Here is a 19119-nt window from a genome sequence, read left to right as displayed (position 1 = left end):
CTAAGCCACCCAGGCGTCCTTCTCATGCTCTCTTTATGACTGCTTGGTAGTCCTCAGTACAGCCCAGCCCTATCAGGTCCACTTACTCTCCTGCATGACCTTTTGGTTTCCCCCTCCTGACAGATGCTTGGGGTAAAGTGACAGGTCTGTGCATCTGCTGTGCCCAGGGCTGAGCCCTAGAAGGGGTTTGGTGTGTTGGAGTGGGAGCAGATATAGAATTGTCTTGCCAGGTCTGCCAGGAAGGACTGTGCCAGGGTCCTTATTGACGTGCCAATGAAGGTCTCCTTTGATGCCATCACCCTTATCAACCAATCTTGTGGAAGAGTGTCCTATGTGTGCCAGGCATGGGCCTCATGTGACTTGTCCTTCTAATCTTGCTGACAACCTGATGGGGTGGGCACTGGTACTATCCCATTCTTATAGATGGAGAAACTGAGGTCCAGGGAAATGAAGGCCCTTGTTCAGGTCTCACAGTGAGGCTGTGGCTGAGCTGTCCAGCTGCAGCCTCTGTACTCTCCCCACTGTCATGATCTGCTGGCCAGTTTCTCCTTACAGGGAGCTATGACTGCCTGTCCTGTCTTCAGAGTCCAGGAGCTTCTTTCCATCTTTGTTTCTGGTGCTGTGACCAGGATGGTGCTGGCAGATGGGGACAGAAATGAAGCCAGTTGGGTTGGTGCCTCCCTGGTTGAAGGGTGGGGTTGTTGTGTGTGGTGTTAGCTTAGGTGGCTTTGGTCCAGGTGACCAAACCTCTCTTGTGGCTTCAGTTTCCCCATCTGAAAAGCAGGATTGGTAAGAGCCACTGTGAAGGTGGAATGAAGACTTGTGTGCACAGAGCTCAGCTCAGTTCTGTGTTGTATGCACCCTGGAGATGCCATCCTCTCTTACCATCTGCTCCCAGCACCTGTTGTGTGCCAGGGACTGTGCTGGGTATGGGACAGTGAACAAAGCAGACTGTTTAGAATGGGGACCCATATGCAGGGAGGAAGCCTGGAAAGGGGACAGAGCTCATTCTGGGGAAGCACTCAGGGGACCTCTCCTGACACATGCCGGCCAGCCAGTGTCTGGAGGAAGAGTGGAGGGCTCTGTGAGGGGCACCTGGTGGCAGAGGAGCCCAGGAGTAGACTGATGGCATCAGGGCCTGGAGGCGGGAGCCAAGGAACCAGCAGAGAATGGCAGGGAGGTGATGGGGCATTGGTGTTGTACCTCATGGGCTGCGAGGAGGATACTGGTTTTGTCCTGCATTTGCTGGAAGCCACAGTTGGGTTTTAAGCATGTGAGCAGCATGATCTGACTTGTGTTTTAAAAACTCTTGCTGGCTGCCAGGCTGAGAACACACAGGGCAGGGGCAAGTATGGGGCATGGAGGTTTGGGGAGCATGGCTGTGACCCAGGGGACTCAGCCTAAGGGTTTGGGACTTTGCAGGGGACGGGGTGGGGTGGGATGTGTTCAGGCATGTTGAAGGCAGGATCTGCTGAGAAATCGGCTGTTGAGGGAGGGAAAGATAGGGCCTAAGAAAGGGCGGTAAGGCCATCCTGTCTTGTGTGACACTGGACAGTTCCTCGCCCTATCATTTGGAAGGGGCTCTGGGAAGGAGATTGGGGAAGATAGACACCCATTCTCCTATTTGAAGAAGGAACCTGCAAAGAGGATGATTCTGGAATGCTGGGAGTGTGGTGGGGTATAGCCTGGCTTTGTTTTCTGCCTATTTACATCCTGCCCCTGGATTCAGTGGAGCTCCTCGGACGGTGACCTACGCAGAACTAGGGATCCATATGTGGCCAACCAGGCCATAGAGGTGCAGTGGGGACTCACTGACGCCCCAGCCCCGCACTGTCTTCTATCCTCACCACACCCCATTTTATAGATGAAGAGCCTGGCCCCAGACCTTGCTGCCAAGGTCACACAACTGGCATGCAGCTGACGTGGCCGTGTGACACCATCTGTCTGTCTGCTGCAGGGTAGAGCAGTGGGGATGCTCAGGTGGCTCCCAGGAGGGCAGAATGAAGAACTTGGGTGCTCAACTGCCAGTGTTTTGTCTGTCGCCTACGAAAATGCTGCTTGGCTGGCTGACTGATTGCTTTGGTGCTTCTCAGTACAACTGAAAAGTTAAAAATTAATATATAATTATTTAATATATAATCAAATATAAGATTTAACATATGTATATATATTAAAGATTTATTTATTTGAGAGAGAGTACACAAGCAGGGGGAGCAGCAGACACAGGAGAGGCCAGGCTCCCTACTGAGCCAGGAGCCCAACACAGGGCTGGAACCCTGGGACCCTAACCTGAACCGAAGGCAGACGCTTAACTTACTGAACCACCCTGGTGCCCCCAAAATTGATATTTACCTGTTATAAAGGTTATGAAAAAGTTGTGGAAGACCAAAATTCAAGTCATGTAGGAAACTGTCAAAACAAAGTTTTTCCATTTGCATTCCATACAAAACTTTCATCAACGGTCATGCATCCCCTCCAAGTTTGTTGTCCTCACACAGCAGAAAATTAAAAGGGCATTAAAAGGGTTTTTTGGAGGACACAGTCTGTTTTGTGCATCACACTTTGCTTTCAGCACTGCGGCCTGGATTGCCTCCCAGGCCAGTTTTGGGATTGATTTAGCCAATTCCATGCTGATGGACATCTAAGTGGTTAACAGATTTCACCCTGGAAAGCACTGCCACAGGAAGAGGCCGTCCTTGCGGACCCACTCAGGGGAATGAAAATAGGGTGACGAGGGGCAGGGGTGTCCGTAGGGGACAGTTAAGCCTCTCAAAAGAGTTGATATTGAATTGAATCCTTTTTTTAAGAAAAGATTTTATTTATTCATGAGGGACACAGAGAGAGAGAGAGGCAGAGGGAGAAGCAGGCTCCCTGTGGTGAGCCTGATACAGAGCTCAGTCGAGCCAAAGGCAGACACTCAACTACTGAGCCACCCACGCATCTCCTGAATTAAGTGCTGAGTGACCACAGGAAGCCAGGATTGTGGAACGGCTCAGAGGAGATGGTCATTCCAGGCAGATAATCAGCACGTGCAAAGGCCCTGCACAGAAGTAGGTTTGGCCTGTTTGCTGTACCTTGGCCAGCAGTGTGGTTGAGGGAGTGTGTGAGTGTGGGAGTGAGGGAAAGGAAGAGACAGGGCAATTACTCAGGGCCTTGGAGGCTATTGGGAACACTTTGGAGCAGGAGAGGGTAATAATGGGATTCATATTGTGTCCAGTTCTCCTTTGTTGACATAGGGCAAATGGTCTCTTTCAGGCACCATGGTAAGAACTTCGCAAATCCAGGGACACCTGGGTGTCTCAGCGGTTGAGCATCTGCCTTTGGCTCAGGGCGTGATCCTGGAGTCCTGGGATCGAGTGCCACATCGGGCTCCCTGCATGGAGCCTGCTTCTTCCTCTGCCTGTGTCTCTGCCTCTCTCTCTGTGTCTCTCATGAATAAGTAAATAAAATCTTTTTTTTTTTTTTAAAGAACTTTGTAAATCCTTCCAACTACTATCTGAGGCAGGTGACATTATCTCCACCTAACAAATGAGGAAACTGAGGCACAAAAAGGTGACCAGACCTGCCCTGAGTCCAGAAAAGAATGGGCAGTTCCTGGATTCCACCTGGGGTCTGAGAGGCCCATGAACCACAGCTGCTAGTCTCCATGGGCCGCTTCCTGCTTTTGCTCCTGGCCTGGCATCCAAGTGAGACCTTGGAGCAGGTGACCCTATGGCTGAGAGCCAAAGGTGGGGCTGGATCTGGAACCTGCAGGATTCCTGAGCAGGGAGGAGGCTGCCTGGAATTTGTGAATGGGTGGCACCAGGAGTGGGATTGTGAAAGTCAGCAAGACTGCCCACCCCCACCTGAGCCTCTGTCTCATTGGACAGTGGCAGGTTTGATCCTTCATCCCACAGATGTCGGTCACCTGCCTCTGTATTGAAAGCTGAGGAGGGACCAGAGAACGTGCCAGGCAGAGGACCCTGCTCCCGTGAGGCTGCCACTCTAATGAGTGGGTAGTGTGGAAGGGACAGACCATAGCCCTATGAACACATCAGTAAATTGGAAGATGCCAGTAATGAGAAGAAGAATGGGAGTAATGAGAAGAATTGAGCAGGATGGTATATGATAGAGCAGGACATGCTTCATATTCAGGGGGTGCCAGGTGGTGGGTACAGAAGTGATGGTTTGGCCAGGAGTTGTTGGCCTTGTAAATGTTGCAGGAAGAGAATTCTAGGCTTAGGGAACAGCCAGTGCAAAGGCCCTGAGGCAGAACTGTACCTGTTTGGGGGGAAACATAGCAGGGAACTGTATAGCAGGTAGCTGAGTGAGTGAGGGGGAGGGCTGGTGGGTGACTGGGCAGGTTGTTTGTGCAGGGCCTTGTGGGCCTCAGAGAGGACTTGGGATTTTACCCTGAGGGAGGTGGGAGCCTTGGGAGGCTTCTGAACAGAGGGGGGACATGCTCTGACGTGGCATCCACAGATGCCCTGTGGCCACTATGGCAGTGAGGGTGGGTAGCCTGAGAAGCAGCAGCAGCCCTGGGCCAGGCAACTACGGATGTCCTGCATGATGGCCTTGAATATGCAGAGAAGTGGGCCAGTTCATGCTCCATCTGGAGGTGGAGCCAGCAGTGCTTGCTGCTGGGCGGGGTGGGAAGTGAGAGGTGGGAAGAGCCCTGGGTCTATAGTCTGAGTCAGTCGGCCTGCCCTTTGGGGTAACCACAAGGACACAGTGGCACCTGCCTGGGGCCACAATGAGGGCTGGGCTCTGGGTGACCAGTGGTTACCGTTGGATGGTGTCCAGATGGATGGTAATGAGGCAGGGACTAGGTGGGGACTGGTGGAGGATGTAGACTAGATGGCGCTCCAGAGGCCCAGCGATGAGCTCTACCTTTGTTCTAGCAAAACCACAAAGGAGGCCATGGGGCTGTGGGGGTGTTCGGGGTGGGGGGGTCTGCCTCGTTGACATCCCACCTGTGTTCCCATCACAGCTCTGCTCCTTCCTCGCTGAGTTGCCTGGGCATGTCCTGAAACTGAGCCGTAGTCTGCCTATCCAGGAAATGGGGGTATCGCCCCTGGTGTCGTTCTTTTGGGTGTTGCTAGAGGGTTTGCTGAACTGTTGCCAATGATGGGGTTAGAGTTGGGCTAGGGAGGCAGCCAGTGGTCTGTATATGGGCTCTTATTAGGCTGAGAGAGTGAACTGGGTACAAACGGGTCCCTGGAGCATGGGCCTCCTTCTGAGGGCTCTTCCTGCGGCTGGTGTTGTGTTGAGGTCTCATAGCCACACTGAGGCTTTGAGCGACCCCCATGAGGATATGGTGATGAGGAAGGGTGAGGGGTGACCTGGGCCCTTAGCAGCTCTGACTCATCCTCTGCTGGCTTATCTGTTTGTTTTCCCTCCCCTGGGAAGGCGTCCACCTGCCCACTCATCAGCCTGCGTTTTAAGCCTCCATTGTTCCCTCAGGCAGGCGTCCCCACCCCTAGCCTAGAAGCCAGGGGGCCTGGTGGGATCTTATGCTCTGTTCAAACAGCAGTAAATAAATAAACAGCTGGGGCTTCTGATCCGCCCTGGTGCCGCCTCCTGTTGTGCCTTTCCCTCCCTGACCACTTTTCCCCTGGGAGCCCTCATTACTTCCTAGGAGAGGTGGCTCGTTTTAGGGCTTGGAAACTGAGGCTCCAAGAGGGTGAAGTGACTTGTGCAGGTCAAGCGGCCAGCGGGGCCTCCCTGAAGGATGAGTGGCATCCTCTCATCCCATAGATGGCCGTGCCAGTGCCCAGAGAAGGTGGAGACCTTCCTAGGACCACACAGCTCATGAGGGCGGGGCTGGGCTTTGAACCCAGGCTCTCTGGTTCCAGAGTCTGTATTCCTCCTGGCCACTCAACAAACATCTAATGAGCACCTGCTGTATGCCAGGCACTGTTCTAGGTGCTGACGAGTCAATAGTGACTAGACCAGGTGAAGTCGTGTGCTGTCACAGGACTGGACTTCCTGTTGGAGGCCATGTAGTGGGAGTGAGAAGGGATATGTGTTGGGGGTGGGGTGCGAGCCACTGCATTTCCCCATGGGTAAGTGGGCAATACCTGTTGGGGAAGGGTTTCCTGGCAGAGGTAGAAGTTCCTGCCAAGGCTGGAAGCCAGAAGTGCAGAGATCCCAGAGGAGAGGATGCAAGGGTAGGGTGAGGGTGGTGGGATGGGCAGGTAGAAGACTGTCAGATGTGGAATGGATCCTGTGACTTTAGGAGGGAGGTTTGGAGCCCCAGTCTTGGCTTTAGAAAGAGAACTGTCTGTAGCCCCAGAAGGAGAATCTTGGGGCCAGACCTGGGCCCGGTGCAGAAATGGTCATGGTTAATACTTACTGAACCCTGACTCTGTGCCAGGGAACAGTACAGACCCGGGATCCTGTCCTGGGGAGTTTCGTGGTGGAGAGGGATGGGTAAGCAGATGGGTGGGTTGGAGTGTGAGTGGTGAGGGAAAAAATGAGGGTAGGAGGGACATAGGGAGGGGGTTGAAGCTCTGAGCGAGGGTGGGAAGTCTCCGTAGGGAGGTGTCCTTTGACACCAGAGCTGGTGGGGGGGCCTGCGTCATGGGGAGGGGTGCCTCTTTGGTGCCCAGCTGACCCCTGGGGTGGGCAGAGCTACTCCATCTTACTCACCAGGAGACCCAGACGAGAGAGACAGGGAAGTTGGCCCAAAGTCACACCACGTGCAGGGCAGCCTGGGTGTACAGCAGCCCTCATTGCAGGGGTGGGCGGGTTGGTTCAGGGTAGAGGAAGCAGATGACTGAGGCTTGAGAGTTGACTCTAGATGAGTGGGCAATGTTCCAGGCAGAGCTACTCGGGGAGGTGGTGGCCTTCCCAGGGGAGGGAAGGCCCTGAGAGCTACTCCTGCTGCCTTGTGTCAGGAAACCATCTGGGTGGGTCTGGGAGTGTAGCTGTCCGACAGGCCCTTCCTCTGGAGCCTCTTGGGAATTTCTGGGGAGTTGCTTTTGGGGGGAATGTTGGTGCTCTTTCCACTCTGCAGTCTGAGAACTTCTGGAAGCACAGATGGAGGAATCCAGGGTGACTGGTGCTCCCAGGCTGGTGTGCAAGGCTGCCCCTCGAGTCATGCCACCTTTGCCCGGGGCTGTACCCTCCCATCATCCTTCCCTCTCACCGCCAAGTCCCAGCCCCAGAAAGCTGCCTTCCCTGCATGTGCCCAGAGCTTTTGGGGTGCTTTTGGGGTTCTGTTGGGCTTCATGCTGGTCCTCTTCTGTTCTTCTGAGGCTCTCATTGTCCGTTGTCTGTGGCATTACCATTGTCCTTGTGGTGCCTGGCCCCCTAGATACGCCCAGAACAGTCACAGGACAGCATGTGCCAATACCAGTGACTGAAGGCTTGGCCCCGGCTGGGGAGATGCCAGCGGCTTTTGAGTCAGATCTGTGGGCCCAGATGCCGGATGACCGGGGGGTCAGAGGCCAAACCCCATGAATTTCAGTCCACATTCCTACTGCTCCCTGAGGCCTAGTGACCTTATTTTTTGTTTGTTTGTTTGTTTGTTTTAAATAAATGCATACACTCAGGAAACCACCGGACAAATCAAGATAGAGGATGTTGTCATCATTCCAGAAAGTTCCCTTGTGCCCATTCTAATCAGTTCTGCAAAGGGAACCAACTGCTCTGATTTCTATCTCCAGAGACTAGTTTTGCCTGTTCAGGTGTCCCCTCTGACTCAGCAGGAGAAACAAGGGCATATGTCTACAAGAGGCATGTATGAAAATGCTTATAACAGCTGTATGTACATGACCCCAAACTGGAAAGACCCCAAATGTCCCATCAACTAGAGAACAGATGAGCAAACTGGCCCGTCCATGCCAGAGAGCACGGGTCAGTGGTGAAAAGGATCCTGGGTCAGTGACACACACAGCATGGGGGAAGCACAGAGACCGGTGTGAGGGATTTGTTCCTATGCTTCTGTATTGTCCGGTCACTGACCCGTTCTGTTGCCTCGAAGAGGTGGAGTGGGAGATTCTGGTGAAGGACGCATACACTGTCACTGCTGCCGTCACCACATCTGTGTCGGAGGGCTGGTATGGATGGTTTCCAGGACACTGTGGCTCTGATGTGCAAGGGGTTGCCTTGCCTCTCAGCCAGGTGACCTGGGCCTCTGGGAAGGTCAGGGTCAGGGCCATGTGTGGTGCCTGAGAGGTTAACAGCCACTAGCAGGCCTGGGAGAGCCTGGCATCTGGCACGAAGTGGCTTTGCTCTCCTGGAGACCCTGGGATGCCCCCTCTGGCAGGGGTCATGGTGAAGAACTGACTTTAGGGCCTGGTGATCTGGGGGCCTCCTTGTTGTTTCCCGCCCTGCCCATTCTATACCCTGACATGTAGCTCACCTCGTTTCTCCTTCTCAGAGGGGCCTTTTCTGACCATCCCAGTTCCCAAGCTCTCTTACCCCCATAGTGTGTCATCTTTGACTGCCCCCATCTCATGGGGCCCCCATCAACATGTCCACACGGTGTTCCCAGCACCTCCATCATGCTCCATGGGTGACCCCTGAGGTGTAGAGGGTGACTTTGCTGCCAGGGGCCGTGGGCTTCGTCTTCCTGGGGCTCATGAGTGTCCTCGGGGGGTTCTTCGCTCTCTCTCAGCCCCTCCCACCCTCCATGTTTGTGACTGTCTGTCTCCTAAACTGCTCTTAGTTCTGTCCGGTGTCTGCCCACTGCTGTCCAGTGTCCTTGCCAGTCTTGGTCCAGCCACTGTCATTACACATGTGTGTACCAGTGTGGATGCCTCTAGCCTGCCTGCCTCTGGACTCCCACCCTTGCCTTGACAGCCACTAGAGGGTTCTTTTAAAACCACATTCCCGGGATCCCTGGGTGGCGCAGTGGTTTAGCGCTTGCCTTTGGCCGAGGGCGTGATCCTGGAGACTCGGGATCGAATCCCACATCGGGCTCCCGGTGCATGGAGCCTGCTTCTCCCTCTGCCTGTGTCTCTGCCTCTCTCTCTCTCTCTGTGTGACTATAATAAATGAATAATAAAAAAAAAATAATAAAATAAAACCACATTCCCTAAAAGCACCCATAGTTAGAATCCCGAAACCCCATCTGGCTGCCTTGCTCTAAGAATGATGACCAGCCTCCTCACTGTGATCTCCAGCACCACAGACACGCCACCCCTCTCTGGGCCTGTCTGCCTGAGTGTGCCCTGCTCTACTGTTCTGGCTGTGCCCCTGTGGGGCGTTTGGAGCTCTGCTGCCCCTAGTCTCACAGGCTGGGCTACAGTTCCCTGCAAGTGTGTGGGGCCAACCTTACAGGGTCACTGCCAACACCCTGGGCACAGCCAGTGGAGGTGCTGCAGAAGTGCAGTGGGGCTGTCCACAGGCGGTCCTGCATAGTGTATGCCAAAGTGCACCTTCTCCCTGGAATGCCCACTGGATTATTAGCACATTCCTAGGGATTATGACAACTAGTCTGGGCTGAGAACCAGTGGCCTCCTCTGCGGCCTTTCAGGCTCCCAGCAGGGGTTCTCAACACTAGTAGGTGCCCACCTGAGACTCTGGTTGTCACAGCTCTGGGGAGTGGGATGGTGGCCATGGCTCTACACTGAGAACCCCAGGATGCTTGTCTTGTTGTATATGGGCCACACCTGCCTAGTACCACTTCTCCTGTGTCCTACACAAATTTCAGATAATTTTTTTTTAAGATTTTATTATTCATGAGAGACACAGGGAGGGAGGCAGAGACATAGGCTGAGGGAAAAGCAGGCTCCCTGTGGGGGGCCTGATATGGGACTCGATCCCAGGACCCTGGGATCACAACCGGAGCCGAAGGCAGATGCTCAACCACTGAGCCACCAGGCACCCCACAAAGTTCAGATAGTCTGAACATTTACCTAGGTGCAAACCTTGTTTGAAATTCTCTGAGCCTAGGGATGCCTGGTGGCTCAGCTTTATCGAGGGATTGTTTATGTATTAGGAAATCTACCCATTTCAAATGCCGGGATATTTTTAGTAAATTTTCAGTAAATGTTAAGTAAGCAGCACCACAGTTAAGTTTTAGAATGTTTCCAGCACCTTAGAAAGCTCCCTCCTCATTTCCTACCCCTGGGCAAGGACTGATCTACTTCCTGCCTATATCTATCGATTTGTCTTTGGGGGACATGAAACACATCATATTTTGTCATCAAATACTTTTATTTAGTCTTTATGTCAGACATATGGCATTATATTTATTACATGTATGTAGGAAATGGAGTGATCTCTTTTGGGTGGTAGTGGGGAGATTGTTCAAATATCTATCTGTCAGTGAAAGGGCTCTCTGGGTGTGCTGGGCCTGGAAGACAGCCAGCCAAAGGGAGATAGTTTCATTCATCAGCAACCTTCTTTCCAGTCACTCCTCTGCCCCCTGTTGCCTCAGGACCCTCTGAGGTCAGAGCGCTCCCCATTTCCTGGCTGGGACTGGTGTCTTTGGTGACATTGCCCCAATTGCAAGACTGCATTGCTTCACATGTGTGGTCACACTTCCTGCCCCTCAAGCCAGCGGAGTGAGTAACTTCTCTCCTTTTCCTCCCACAGGGACTTCCTTCCCCGAGGTTCAGGAATCGTCACCAGGCGGCCTCTCATTCTGCAGCTCATCTTCTCAAAAACAGGTACAGTGGGACCGCTTGCTGCTGCAGCAGCAAGAAATGAGCGTGGATGCAGTGCCCAGCAGGAGTGAGGCGCTGATGGTGGTGTCTGGGGTCTTGGGCTGTCATTTGGGGGTTGAATTTGCATTCTCCACCTGTGTAGCATATTTGAAGCACGGCTGAGTTGACACGTGAAAGGGCTCTTTGGGCACGCACCCGTGTCCTCCATCGTCAAGGCTAGGCTGCTAGGTGCCATGTTTGCTTGCTATGCTGTGGATAATGCATTTTTGCTGAATGCTTTCAAAACTAGTAGCAGACATTGTGACATGTCAACCCAGAATGCTTCAGTGTGCCTCCCCTCTCACTAAAGACACCTTCCTACAGTCACAGAACCACACCCAAGAAAAGTAATTGTCCCTGCATGCTCTCTGATGCCCGGTCCATACTCATCTTGCCAGTTGTCCACCAGAGAGCTTCCCTGGCAGGGTTTTCAGCTGCTCTGATCAGTCCCCTGAGACACTCCATTGTCCTGTCCCCTTCTTTGTTAGAGCAGCATCACCACCATGTCTGTTTTGATCATGACATTGGCTTTGGGGAGAGGCCCATCCATTGAATATAGAATAGCCCCCTTGTAGATTTTTTTCCTGTCTTCCTCCTCAGTGGCCACGGTTTATCTCTATTCTTTCTACAAGTATCTGGCATGAGGTGGGCATGTCTCCGGGCATAAAACCCACTGAGGCCTCCTGGGAAATCATCTCAGGTCAGAAGCTGGAAGGGGCCAGGAGAGCTCTCAGGGCATGACCTCTCCTCTCTCCAGAGCCCTGTGTGGCCTCCATGCTGCTTTCCCACTGACCTGGAATATTAGCCTTGGTTGATTCAGCATTCAGTGGGCGCCAGCCTCACTGCGCGGCCCGGTTAAACACACCCGTGCTAGGAAGCCACCTGACACACCCCCATTTCATGGGGAAATTGAGGCTTATCCAGGCCACCTGCCCTTACACTGGGCCCCAGATCCAGGTTGGGCACAGGCCAGTCAGACCTCAGACCCTGCTCCTTGCTCTGCCCCAGGCTCTTTTTCATCTTTGACTCCGCCCCGCTCCGCTCCTCCTCCTCTCTGTGAGCTCTGCCATGTCATAGGCCACAGGCGGGCCAATGGGCTGCTTCCTGTGGATTCAGGTGTCCAATCAGCTGGCCCAGGACTGTCAGCCGCGGAGCCGCAGTTTCAGATGACAGTGGTCAGAGAGTCGCACAGGTCTTGGCCCAGTGGGTTTCCGCTCTCCATTCAGCAGGTTGGTAGAGGGTGGGGGCTGAGGAGATGCATTTTTAATGAGCTCCCAGCTGCTACTGCTGCTGCTGCTGCTGCTGCTGCTTCTGGCTCCTGGCCACACGGGGAAAACCTCTGCCTTGGTGGGTCGGCCTTGCCACCTAAGACTGCCTGGGTTCAGATCGTGACTGCAGCTTCCTGGCCTCAGGGACCCTGGGAAGGGACTGCTGCTCACGATGTGTTTCCTGTCTGGAAAGATAATAATAGCTCTGACTCTGTCGGTTGCCATGAAGACCACGTCATTCAATACGTTCAACATGCAGCACAGCGCCTGGCGCACTCCCGATTCTCCCTGTGTGGTGCTGACTTGGGCTGCGGTTTTGTGCTTTCTGCCGGCCTGTTCCAGATGGCCTGCTGGGAGAACAGGTCGGCTGGCTTTCTGCACTGGAAGATGGCAGGCTGTGTCATGGTTGGAGGGCTCCCTCTTGTCTCCATGGTGGCCGTCACCCAGCTGTGGTCCACTGAGCACTTAGTGCATGCTGTGGGCTGGGCCAGGTCCAGGACACAGCAGTGATAGGACCGAGGCTACTGCCACCACCTGCCCCCTGCCCACCTGGCATTCCCATTGGTGCGAGGGGACAGAAGGGGGAGACTTGGGGTAAGACCAGGAGGGAGACAGGCAGGCCTGGCTCCCACCAGATTGAAGCATGTGTGGAGAAGGGAGAGTGACTAACTTCATCCTAGAGGATGGGGCATCCCAGGGCTTTTCTGAAGAAGTGATTTTGGAGCCAAGGCTGACTGGTGTGTTGGGGTGTCAGGCAAGAGGGAGCTCTTCCTAGCAGAGAGAGGTAGCTATGAAGAGCATTGAAGGCAGAAAGCTCTGAGGGCTCACATCAGCTCAGTGTCTGACCTGGACTAATGCTGGGGTCACCATTCCTGTCATCTCCACTTTACAGAAAAGAGAACTGGGGCTTCCAGAGGTGAAGCCACTTGCCCAAGAGTGCACAGGAGGGTCCTCATGAGAGCCAGCCTTAAACTTACTTGGTGGGGTGCCCCCTTAGGGGAAGTGTCGCCTGACCAGATCTTGTGGTTGCTGGTGAAAAAGAGACTGCAGGAGCCAGCCTAGGGCAGGGGACCCAGAGGAGGTAGGAGTGGTGCCCGAAGGTAGATGGGGACAGGATGGCTGCCGTGGAGGTAGAATCCTGGTTGGATCCTGTTGGGCTGGCAGTGGAGGTGGGAAGTGAGGCTCAGGTGTCCCATATGGAAGTGGCCCTTGCTGTGTTCCAGCACACATATGCTTCTTTCTCCACCTGACTGTGGCATTTCCAGTATCTTATTGCTGGCAGCAGAGTGTGTGCCCATTCTGTGCTGGATCTCAGCCAGATGCCAGGGAGGCAGCGTGGGGGTGGCAGACATAGGATGCTGTGGTCAGTCTGACAGGGGAAAGGACTGGAGGTGTGGGACATATTGGCCATTGGATATACTTTGGGCCAGGGGCCCAGGGAGAACATTCTGGGCAGGGGCAGGAGCATGTGCAAAGCTGTGAAGTGGGGCTGGCATGGAAGGGCAGGAGGCAGGTGACATGGCCTGGCAGTCTGGTGAGGGATCAGGCAGTGAGAGCCCAAAGAGCGCGTGGTGGGGGAAGAGACCAGCTCAGCCCATTGGCTGTCTTGTGGAAGGAGCACAGACAAGGGCAGGAGTGCAGGCAGGGAAGCCTGGGAGAGGTTAGCTTGGAACCAGGCAAGAGGTGATGAGGCCCGGCCCAGGGCAGTGCTGTGGGGGTGAAGGGCAGTCCAGGGTGATAACAGAGGTGCCTGGGATGGGTGGGATGTGGAACACCCCACTCAACAGGGAGGAAGCTAAGTGTAGTGTGGGACAAAGTGATTGATGGAGGGCCCTCTAGGGGCTATGTGGGGCTGTATTGCTTCTAGAGAGTAGACTTTTTTTGTCCAGCTGACTCTGGAGAACAGGACTCTGGAGCCAGACAGCTACCCTTTATTGTCTGGGGACTGGGGCAGGTGGCCTCCCTCTCTGTGTCTCAGCTTCCTCATCTAAAATGGGTGGCTCAGCGGTTTAGCGCCTGCCTTTGGCCCAGGGCGCGATCCTGGAGTCCCAAGATCAAGTCCCACATTGGGCTCCCGGCATGGAGCCTGCTTCTCTCTCCTCCTGTGTCTCTGCCTCTCTCTCTCTCTCTCTCTCTGTCCATCATGAATCAATCAATCATAAAATAAAATAAAGTAAAATAAAATAAAATAATAAAATAAAATGGGGGTGACAGTGGTACCTCCCTTGTGGCCCTGGCACCCCATGTGGCTTTGTGTGGCTGTTGCCTCCTATGGGGTCTAGAGCCCCATGATGTGGCTCTGCAGCTGGGCTGCAGTCCTGAGGCTCAGTGATGCCTGGCTTCTGGTCCAGACTGGTCTTGGTGAGCCATTACTTTTAATCTGCTTAGTTTAAAAATTACCTAAGACCACATGGGGCTCCGGGCTGGCTTAGTCAGTAGAGCGTGCAATTCTTGATCTTGTGGTTGTAAGTTCAAGTCCCACATTGGATGTAGAGGTTACATAAAAATAAAGTCTTAAAAAAATTGGGGATCCCTGGGTGGCTCAGCGGTTTAGTGCCTGCCTTCAGCCCAGGGCATGATCCTGGAGTCCCAGGATCGAGTCCCACATCAGGCTCCCTGCATGGAGCCTGCTTCTCTCTCTGCCTATGTCTCTGCTTCTCCCTCTATCTCTCATGAATAAATAAATAAAATCTTTAAAAAAAAATTACCTAAGACCGAAGCCACCAAGAAGTTTGATGGCTCATGGATGAACCCTGCTTCTCCTTGGGTATCACCCCTTGGCCTCATAAACCCTGGGTGCTGGGGACTGTTCTTGTGTGGAATGTAGCCTCCTAAGCCTCCCTTCCCTTGACCTTGGCTGGTGCTCTCAGGGCCCAGAGAGGGCATGGCAGGGCTTGGCTTCCAGCTTCCCACTCAAAGCTTTGTGCCCCCAACAGGGCTTTGTTGGCCTCTGGGACATCACCTCCTCCTGGTCCCTAGCTGCTGCTCCAATCCCCCTCCAGGAGATTCATGCCTCCGGGCCTTTGCCCTCACTGTGTGCCCTCACTGTGTTCCCTCCCTGGAACGCCCTGCCCACTTTTCTTGCCCTTGTTCTCCTCCTCCTCCTCCTCTTCTCCTGGGTGAGCCACAACCCCCTTTCCTTTTTTTTTAATTTTTTTTTTATTTATTTATGATAGTCACAGAGAGAGAGAGAGAGAGAGGCAGAGACACAGGCAGAGGGAGAAGCAGGCTCCATGCACCGGGAGCCTGATGTGGGATTCGATCCCGGGTCTCCAGGATCGCGCCCTGGGCCAAAGGCAGGCGCCAAACCGCTGCGCCACCCAGGGATCCCCACAACCCCCTTTCCATCATTACTGCCTTAGTTCCTCTACAGCACGTAACCTCATCCTGTTCTTATATTTTCTTAATGGTTCTCTCCCCACAAAATGTCAGTGCCAGAGGGCAGGGATGCTGACCTGCTTTGTCCACAACTCTCCTATGCCCAGCACAGAACCTGGCACCCAGTGAGTGCCCCGTCAGCATTAGCCAGGTACCTGAGCATGCTCTGTGGGCTGCTGCTGTGCCTCTCCTCTCCTGGTGGAAGGAGGGTGGTATTATCAACACCTCTTTCTCTAGCACCTCTCCCCATGAGCCTGGCACTGGCAGGGCCTTTTCTGTAAAGCTGGCAGACTGCAACATTCAGGGCATGGGCCTTTTGTTTTGATGAGGAAACAGAGTCAGGCTGGGGGCTGACCAGGATGCCAACCGGGGCTGTCACTTGTTCTACTAGTGTATGTGGGTTTTTTCCACATTACCATGCAGCTTCCCAGTGCTCAGTGGACATTGATTGGGTGGCCTACAGTCACCTCCATTCTGACACTGCCTGCCTGGAGATAGTGTCCCATCCCCCAGGAGAAGGGGTCCAACCAGACTGTTGTCTCCACCCTCACTGTGAGTCACGAGTCGAGTCACGAGTCCAGGTCCATCACCTGTGCTTCTTGCCCCCTGGCTGTGGATCTGGGGTTCCCAGGGCCCCCTCCTCAGAGCAGCTCACAGAGCTCAGGGAGACAGCTTACTCTCCTGGATCAGTGGTTAATGTAAAAGGATAGAGCAGCTGGGTAGCATCTCCACATGCTCACCACTCAGGAAACTCTCTGAGCACCTTCCTTTTGGGATTTTCATAGAGTCTCATCACATAGGCATGATTGATTAAATTACTAGCCATTGGTGACTGACTGAACCCTAGCCCCTCACCCCTGTCCCCTGTCTCCTCTCCGAGGTGGGGGTGGGTAGGGATGGGTAAAAATTCCAACCCTCTAATCACATACATTGGTCTCTCTGGCAGGCAGTCCCCATCCCTTAGTGCTTTCCAAATGCTACCTCATTAGCATAAACTGATGTGTGGTTGAAAGGAGCTTGTTAGGGATGTTAAGACACCTCTATTACTCTTGTCACTTAGGGCTTTCCAAGGGTTTTAGGAGCTCTGTGTCAAAATGGAGGGAAATATATGTATTTCTTAATGATAAATACCAATAGCATGTTTTCCCAGTGGCAGTGTGCCCTAGACTGGGAGATCTGCATGATTTGTCTCAAATCAGAGGGAGCTTGAGGACCAAACAGGCTCGGGAGGTGCCACATACTTTGCCTCTTCTTGATTGACTAAAGCCTCTGCAGACTCCCTCCTGATCGGACCTGTTTGATTATGTGGTACTCAGGGTCTCTCAAGTGTATTTGAGTCCCCCGGTGGCTCCTCCTGCCCCAGGCCAGCATGCCTGTGGATGCCAGGATGGAGCAAGGGAGACCCCATCTCCTGCTGCTAGGAGTCTACCTGGTGGTTCCAACCCCTTGCTGGGTTGAGGATGGGGAAGGGCTGGGAAACATCCATGAAGACCAGGGCAGGCTTCTCCACGCAAGGCCCTGAGACCCCCGGGGTGCCTGGATAGTTTAGTTGGTTAAGTGTTCCACTTGATTTTGGCTTAGGTCATGATCTCAAGGTTGTGGGATTGAGCCTGGAGTTGGGTTCTGAGCTGAGCACAGAGTTTGCTTGGGATTCTCTTTCTCTGCCCCCATCTCCCCGCCAATGCATGTGTGCTTGCTCTCTCTCTTAAAAAAAAAACAAAAACAAAACAAAAGCCCTAAGACCCCAAGGCCAGCCTTGTGTATTTCCCTGACTGGCAGCTAAGCTGTGTGCTCCCTGTGGGCTCAGCCCAATGGAATTCAATTTCATAGCAACCCCACAACTGTGTTCTATGTTGTCCCATTTCCTTGTGGGGGAACTGAGGCATGGAGAGAGGGGCATGGCTAGGCATGCCTCCCCCTCTCCCTTCTGGCCACCTCCCCCCATGATGTCATGGTACCTGGCTCACCCTTTCCAGGCCAGAGGGGCTAGGTGGAAGGCAGGTGGTTCCAGCAGAACTTCCGGCTAAGATATGTCACCTGGGCTGCCTGCAGGGTAGAAGGGTGGCTTCAGTCCTGTGGGTCTCCTCCAGGTCCTTTTTTTTTTTTTTTTTAAGATTTTATTTATTCACCCACGAGAGACACACACACAGAGAGAGAGAGAGAGAGAGAGAGGGGGGGGGGGGCAGAGGGAGAAGCAGGTTCCATGCAGGGAGCCCGATGCAGGACTCGATCCCAGGTCCCCAGGGTCAGGCCCTGGGCTGAAGGCAGCACTAAACCATTGACCCACCCGGGCTGCCCTCCTCTAGGTCCTTTCAAACAGGAGGGCCCAAAGACCTCTCGGGAAGCGAGGCGTAAGGGAACCACCATGATCACTGTCTTGGGGCTGCTTCCTGTGTGCCAGGTGACCCACTACCCAGAAGGTGGCAGCATGCACTTGTCATCTCCCCTCTGAGGACACCTTTTCAAAGGACCTGGGAGGTGCCCAAAGTAGGGATTGGCTGCTTGGCACCATGGGGACTCAGTTAGGACTCATGAGGGCGATGTCCTCCTAGGCTGTGGCACCTAATAATGTTTTATTAGTAGTTTGCATTAAGTACCTACTACCAGACACCGGAAAGGGCAGTGACCCAAGATAAATCTCTCTTGCAGCTCCGGCCCCAGCAGGGGACACCTGAGCACACGGTGAGGAGTACCATGGAAGGAGAGCCCCAGTGGCAGGGCATCTGCTGGATCCCAGGTGGTCAGGCTGGGCCTCCCCATGGAGTGGTGCTTAGAGCTGAGGCCTGAAGGAGAGGGAGGAACAAGTCGAGGAGGGAGGATAGAATGCCTTTCTAGAAAAAACCTCAAGTGCATTCACCACCCCCACAGTAGGATGCTGGTGGGAAGCCCTGTGGTGGGAGAGGGTGGCTGGCACCTCTGGGTCAGCAGCACAAGTGCTAGACAAGGGCCCAGCTTATGGCTTCGTTCCTGGTGTGCTCCAGGGCTTGGGCCAGGTCCCGTGAAGGGCCTGGCTTGGAGGGCCAGGTGGTAGTGGGGCTGTGCATGTAGCAGGGCTCAGGGACTGGTGGGACCGGCCTCATTATCTGCCCAGGAACAAGGCAGAGTTAGGAAACAGGGCAGCTGGGCTGGAGAGAGAGGGGTGTGGCTCCGCTGCTGGGACCTCAGCTCTGGTTGCTGGAAACAAGTTGAGAGGGAGGGAGTCTCCAGGCATCACAAACTCTGAGCTCAGCCCTCAGGCCTCTGACTTATTTTCTGGGCCAGGAGATCATTAAAAAAATCATCAGCATTCCAGCACGTACAGGGCTGTGGAGCCCCGGGCAAAGCCCGTCCCGCCTATTTCTCAGGTTTCTATTCTCTTCACTGGGACACAGAGGCCAACCCGGCCCATGGGAGACTCCCCTCCTTCCCCAGACGCCCCTGGGCCCAGAGTGTCCACAGGCAATGGGTGAAAGTTGCCACTTTGGAGAGATGGTGCAGGGACGGGCTCTCTGCCCAGCACTGCCCTTGACTGCCTCCATCGTCCTGGCGCAGGCTGGGTCTGGAGCCCGGCAGGTTAGCCCCTCCAGGAGGTCCCCACCAGCCCCTAGCTTCTGGTGTGTTGGGTCTCTTTTGAGTGTCTGTGGCACCTGCCATGACTCGCTTATACATTGTCCCATCTTTCCACCAGACCAGGAGCCCAGCTCAGGGCCAGGCCTTTGTTGTCGAGATCTTAGGAAGGAAGGAGGAAGGGAAGGAGGAGGAGGGGGTGGGAGAGAGGGGAAAAAAACATCAGGTAGCATTGCCAGCATCCATCTCTATCCTGTCTCCCATATATTCAGCTTGGTGGGATTGGAGTT

The 19119-nt window shown here is 54.1% G+C and overlaps 1 protein-coding gene across 10 annotated transcripts in view; it reads left to right on the top strand.

Annotated features, from left to right (window-relative positions):
- DNM2 (dynamin 2) overlaps positions 1 to 19119 on the top strand; it is an 88373-nt gene that overhangs the window by 22109 nt on the left and 47145 nt on the right. For all 10 annotated transcript variants that reach the window (XM_049098532.1, XM_025457540.3, XM_025457541.3 and 7 more), the window contains exon 2: positions 10528 to 10601. In XM_049098532.1, coding sequence (XP_048954489.1) covers positions 10528 to 10601 — 74 coding nt within the window. The remainder of the gene's footprint in view (positions 1 to 10527; positions 10602 to 19119) is intronic.

The sequence above is a fragment of the Canis lupus genome, chromosome 20 (assembly GCF_003254725.2).
Source record: "Canis lupus dingo isolate Sandy chromosome 20, ASM325472v2, whole genome shotgun sequence".
NCBI lineage: Eukaryota > Metazoa > Chordata > Mammalia > Carnivora > Canidae > Canis > Canis lupus.
Note: the sequence above shows the minus strand (reverse complement) of the source record. Positions and strands in the feature narration are given on the sequence as shown.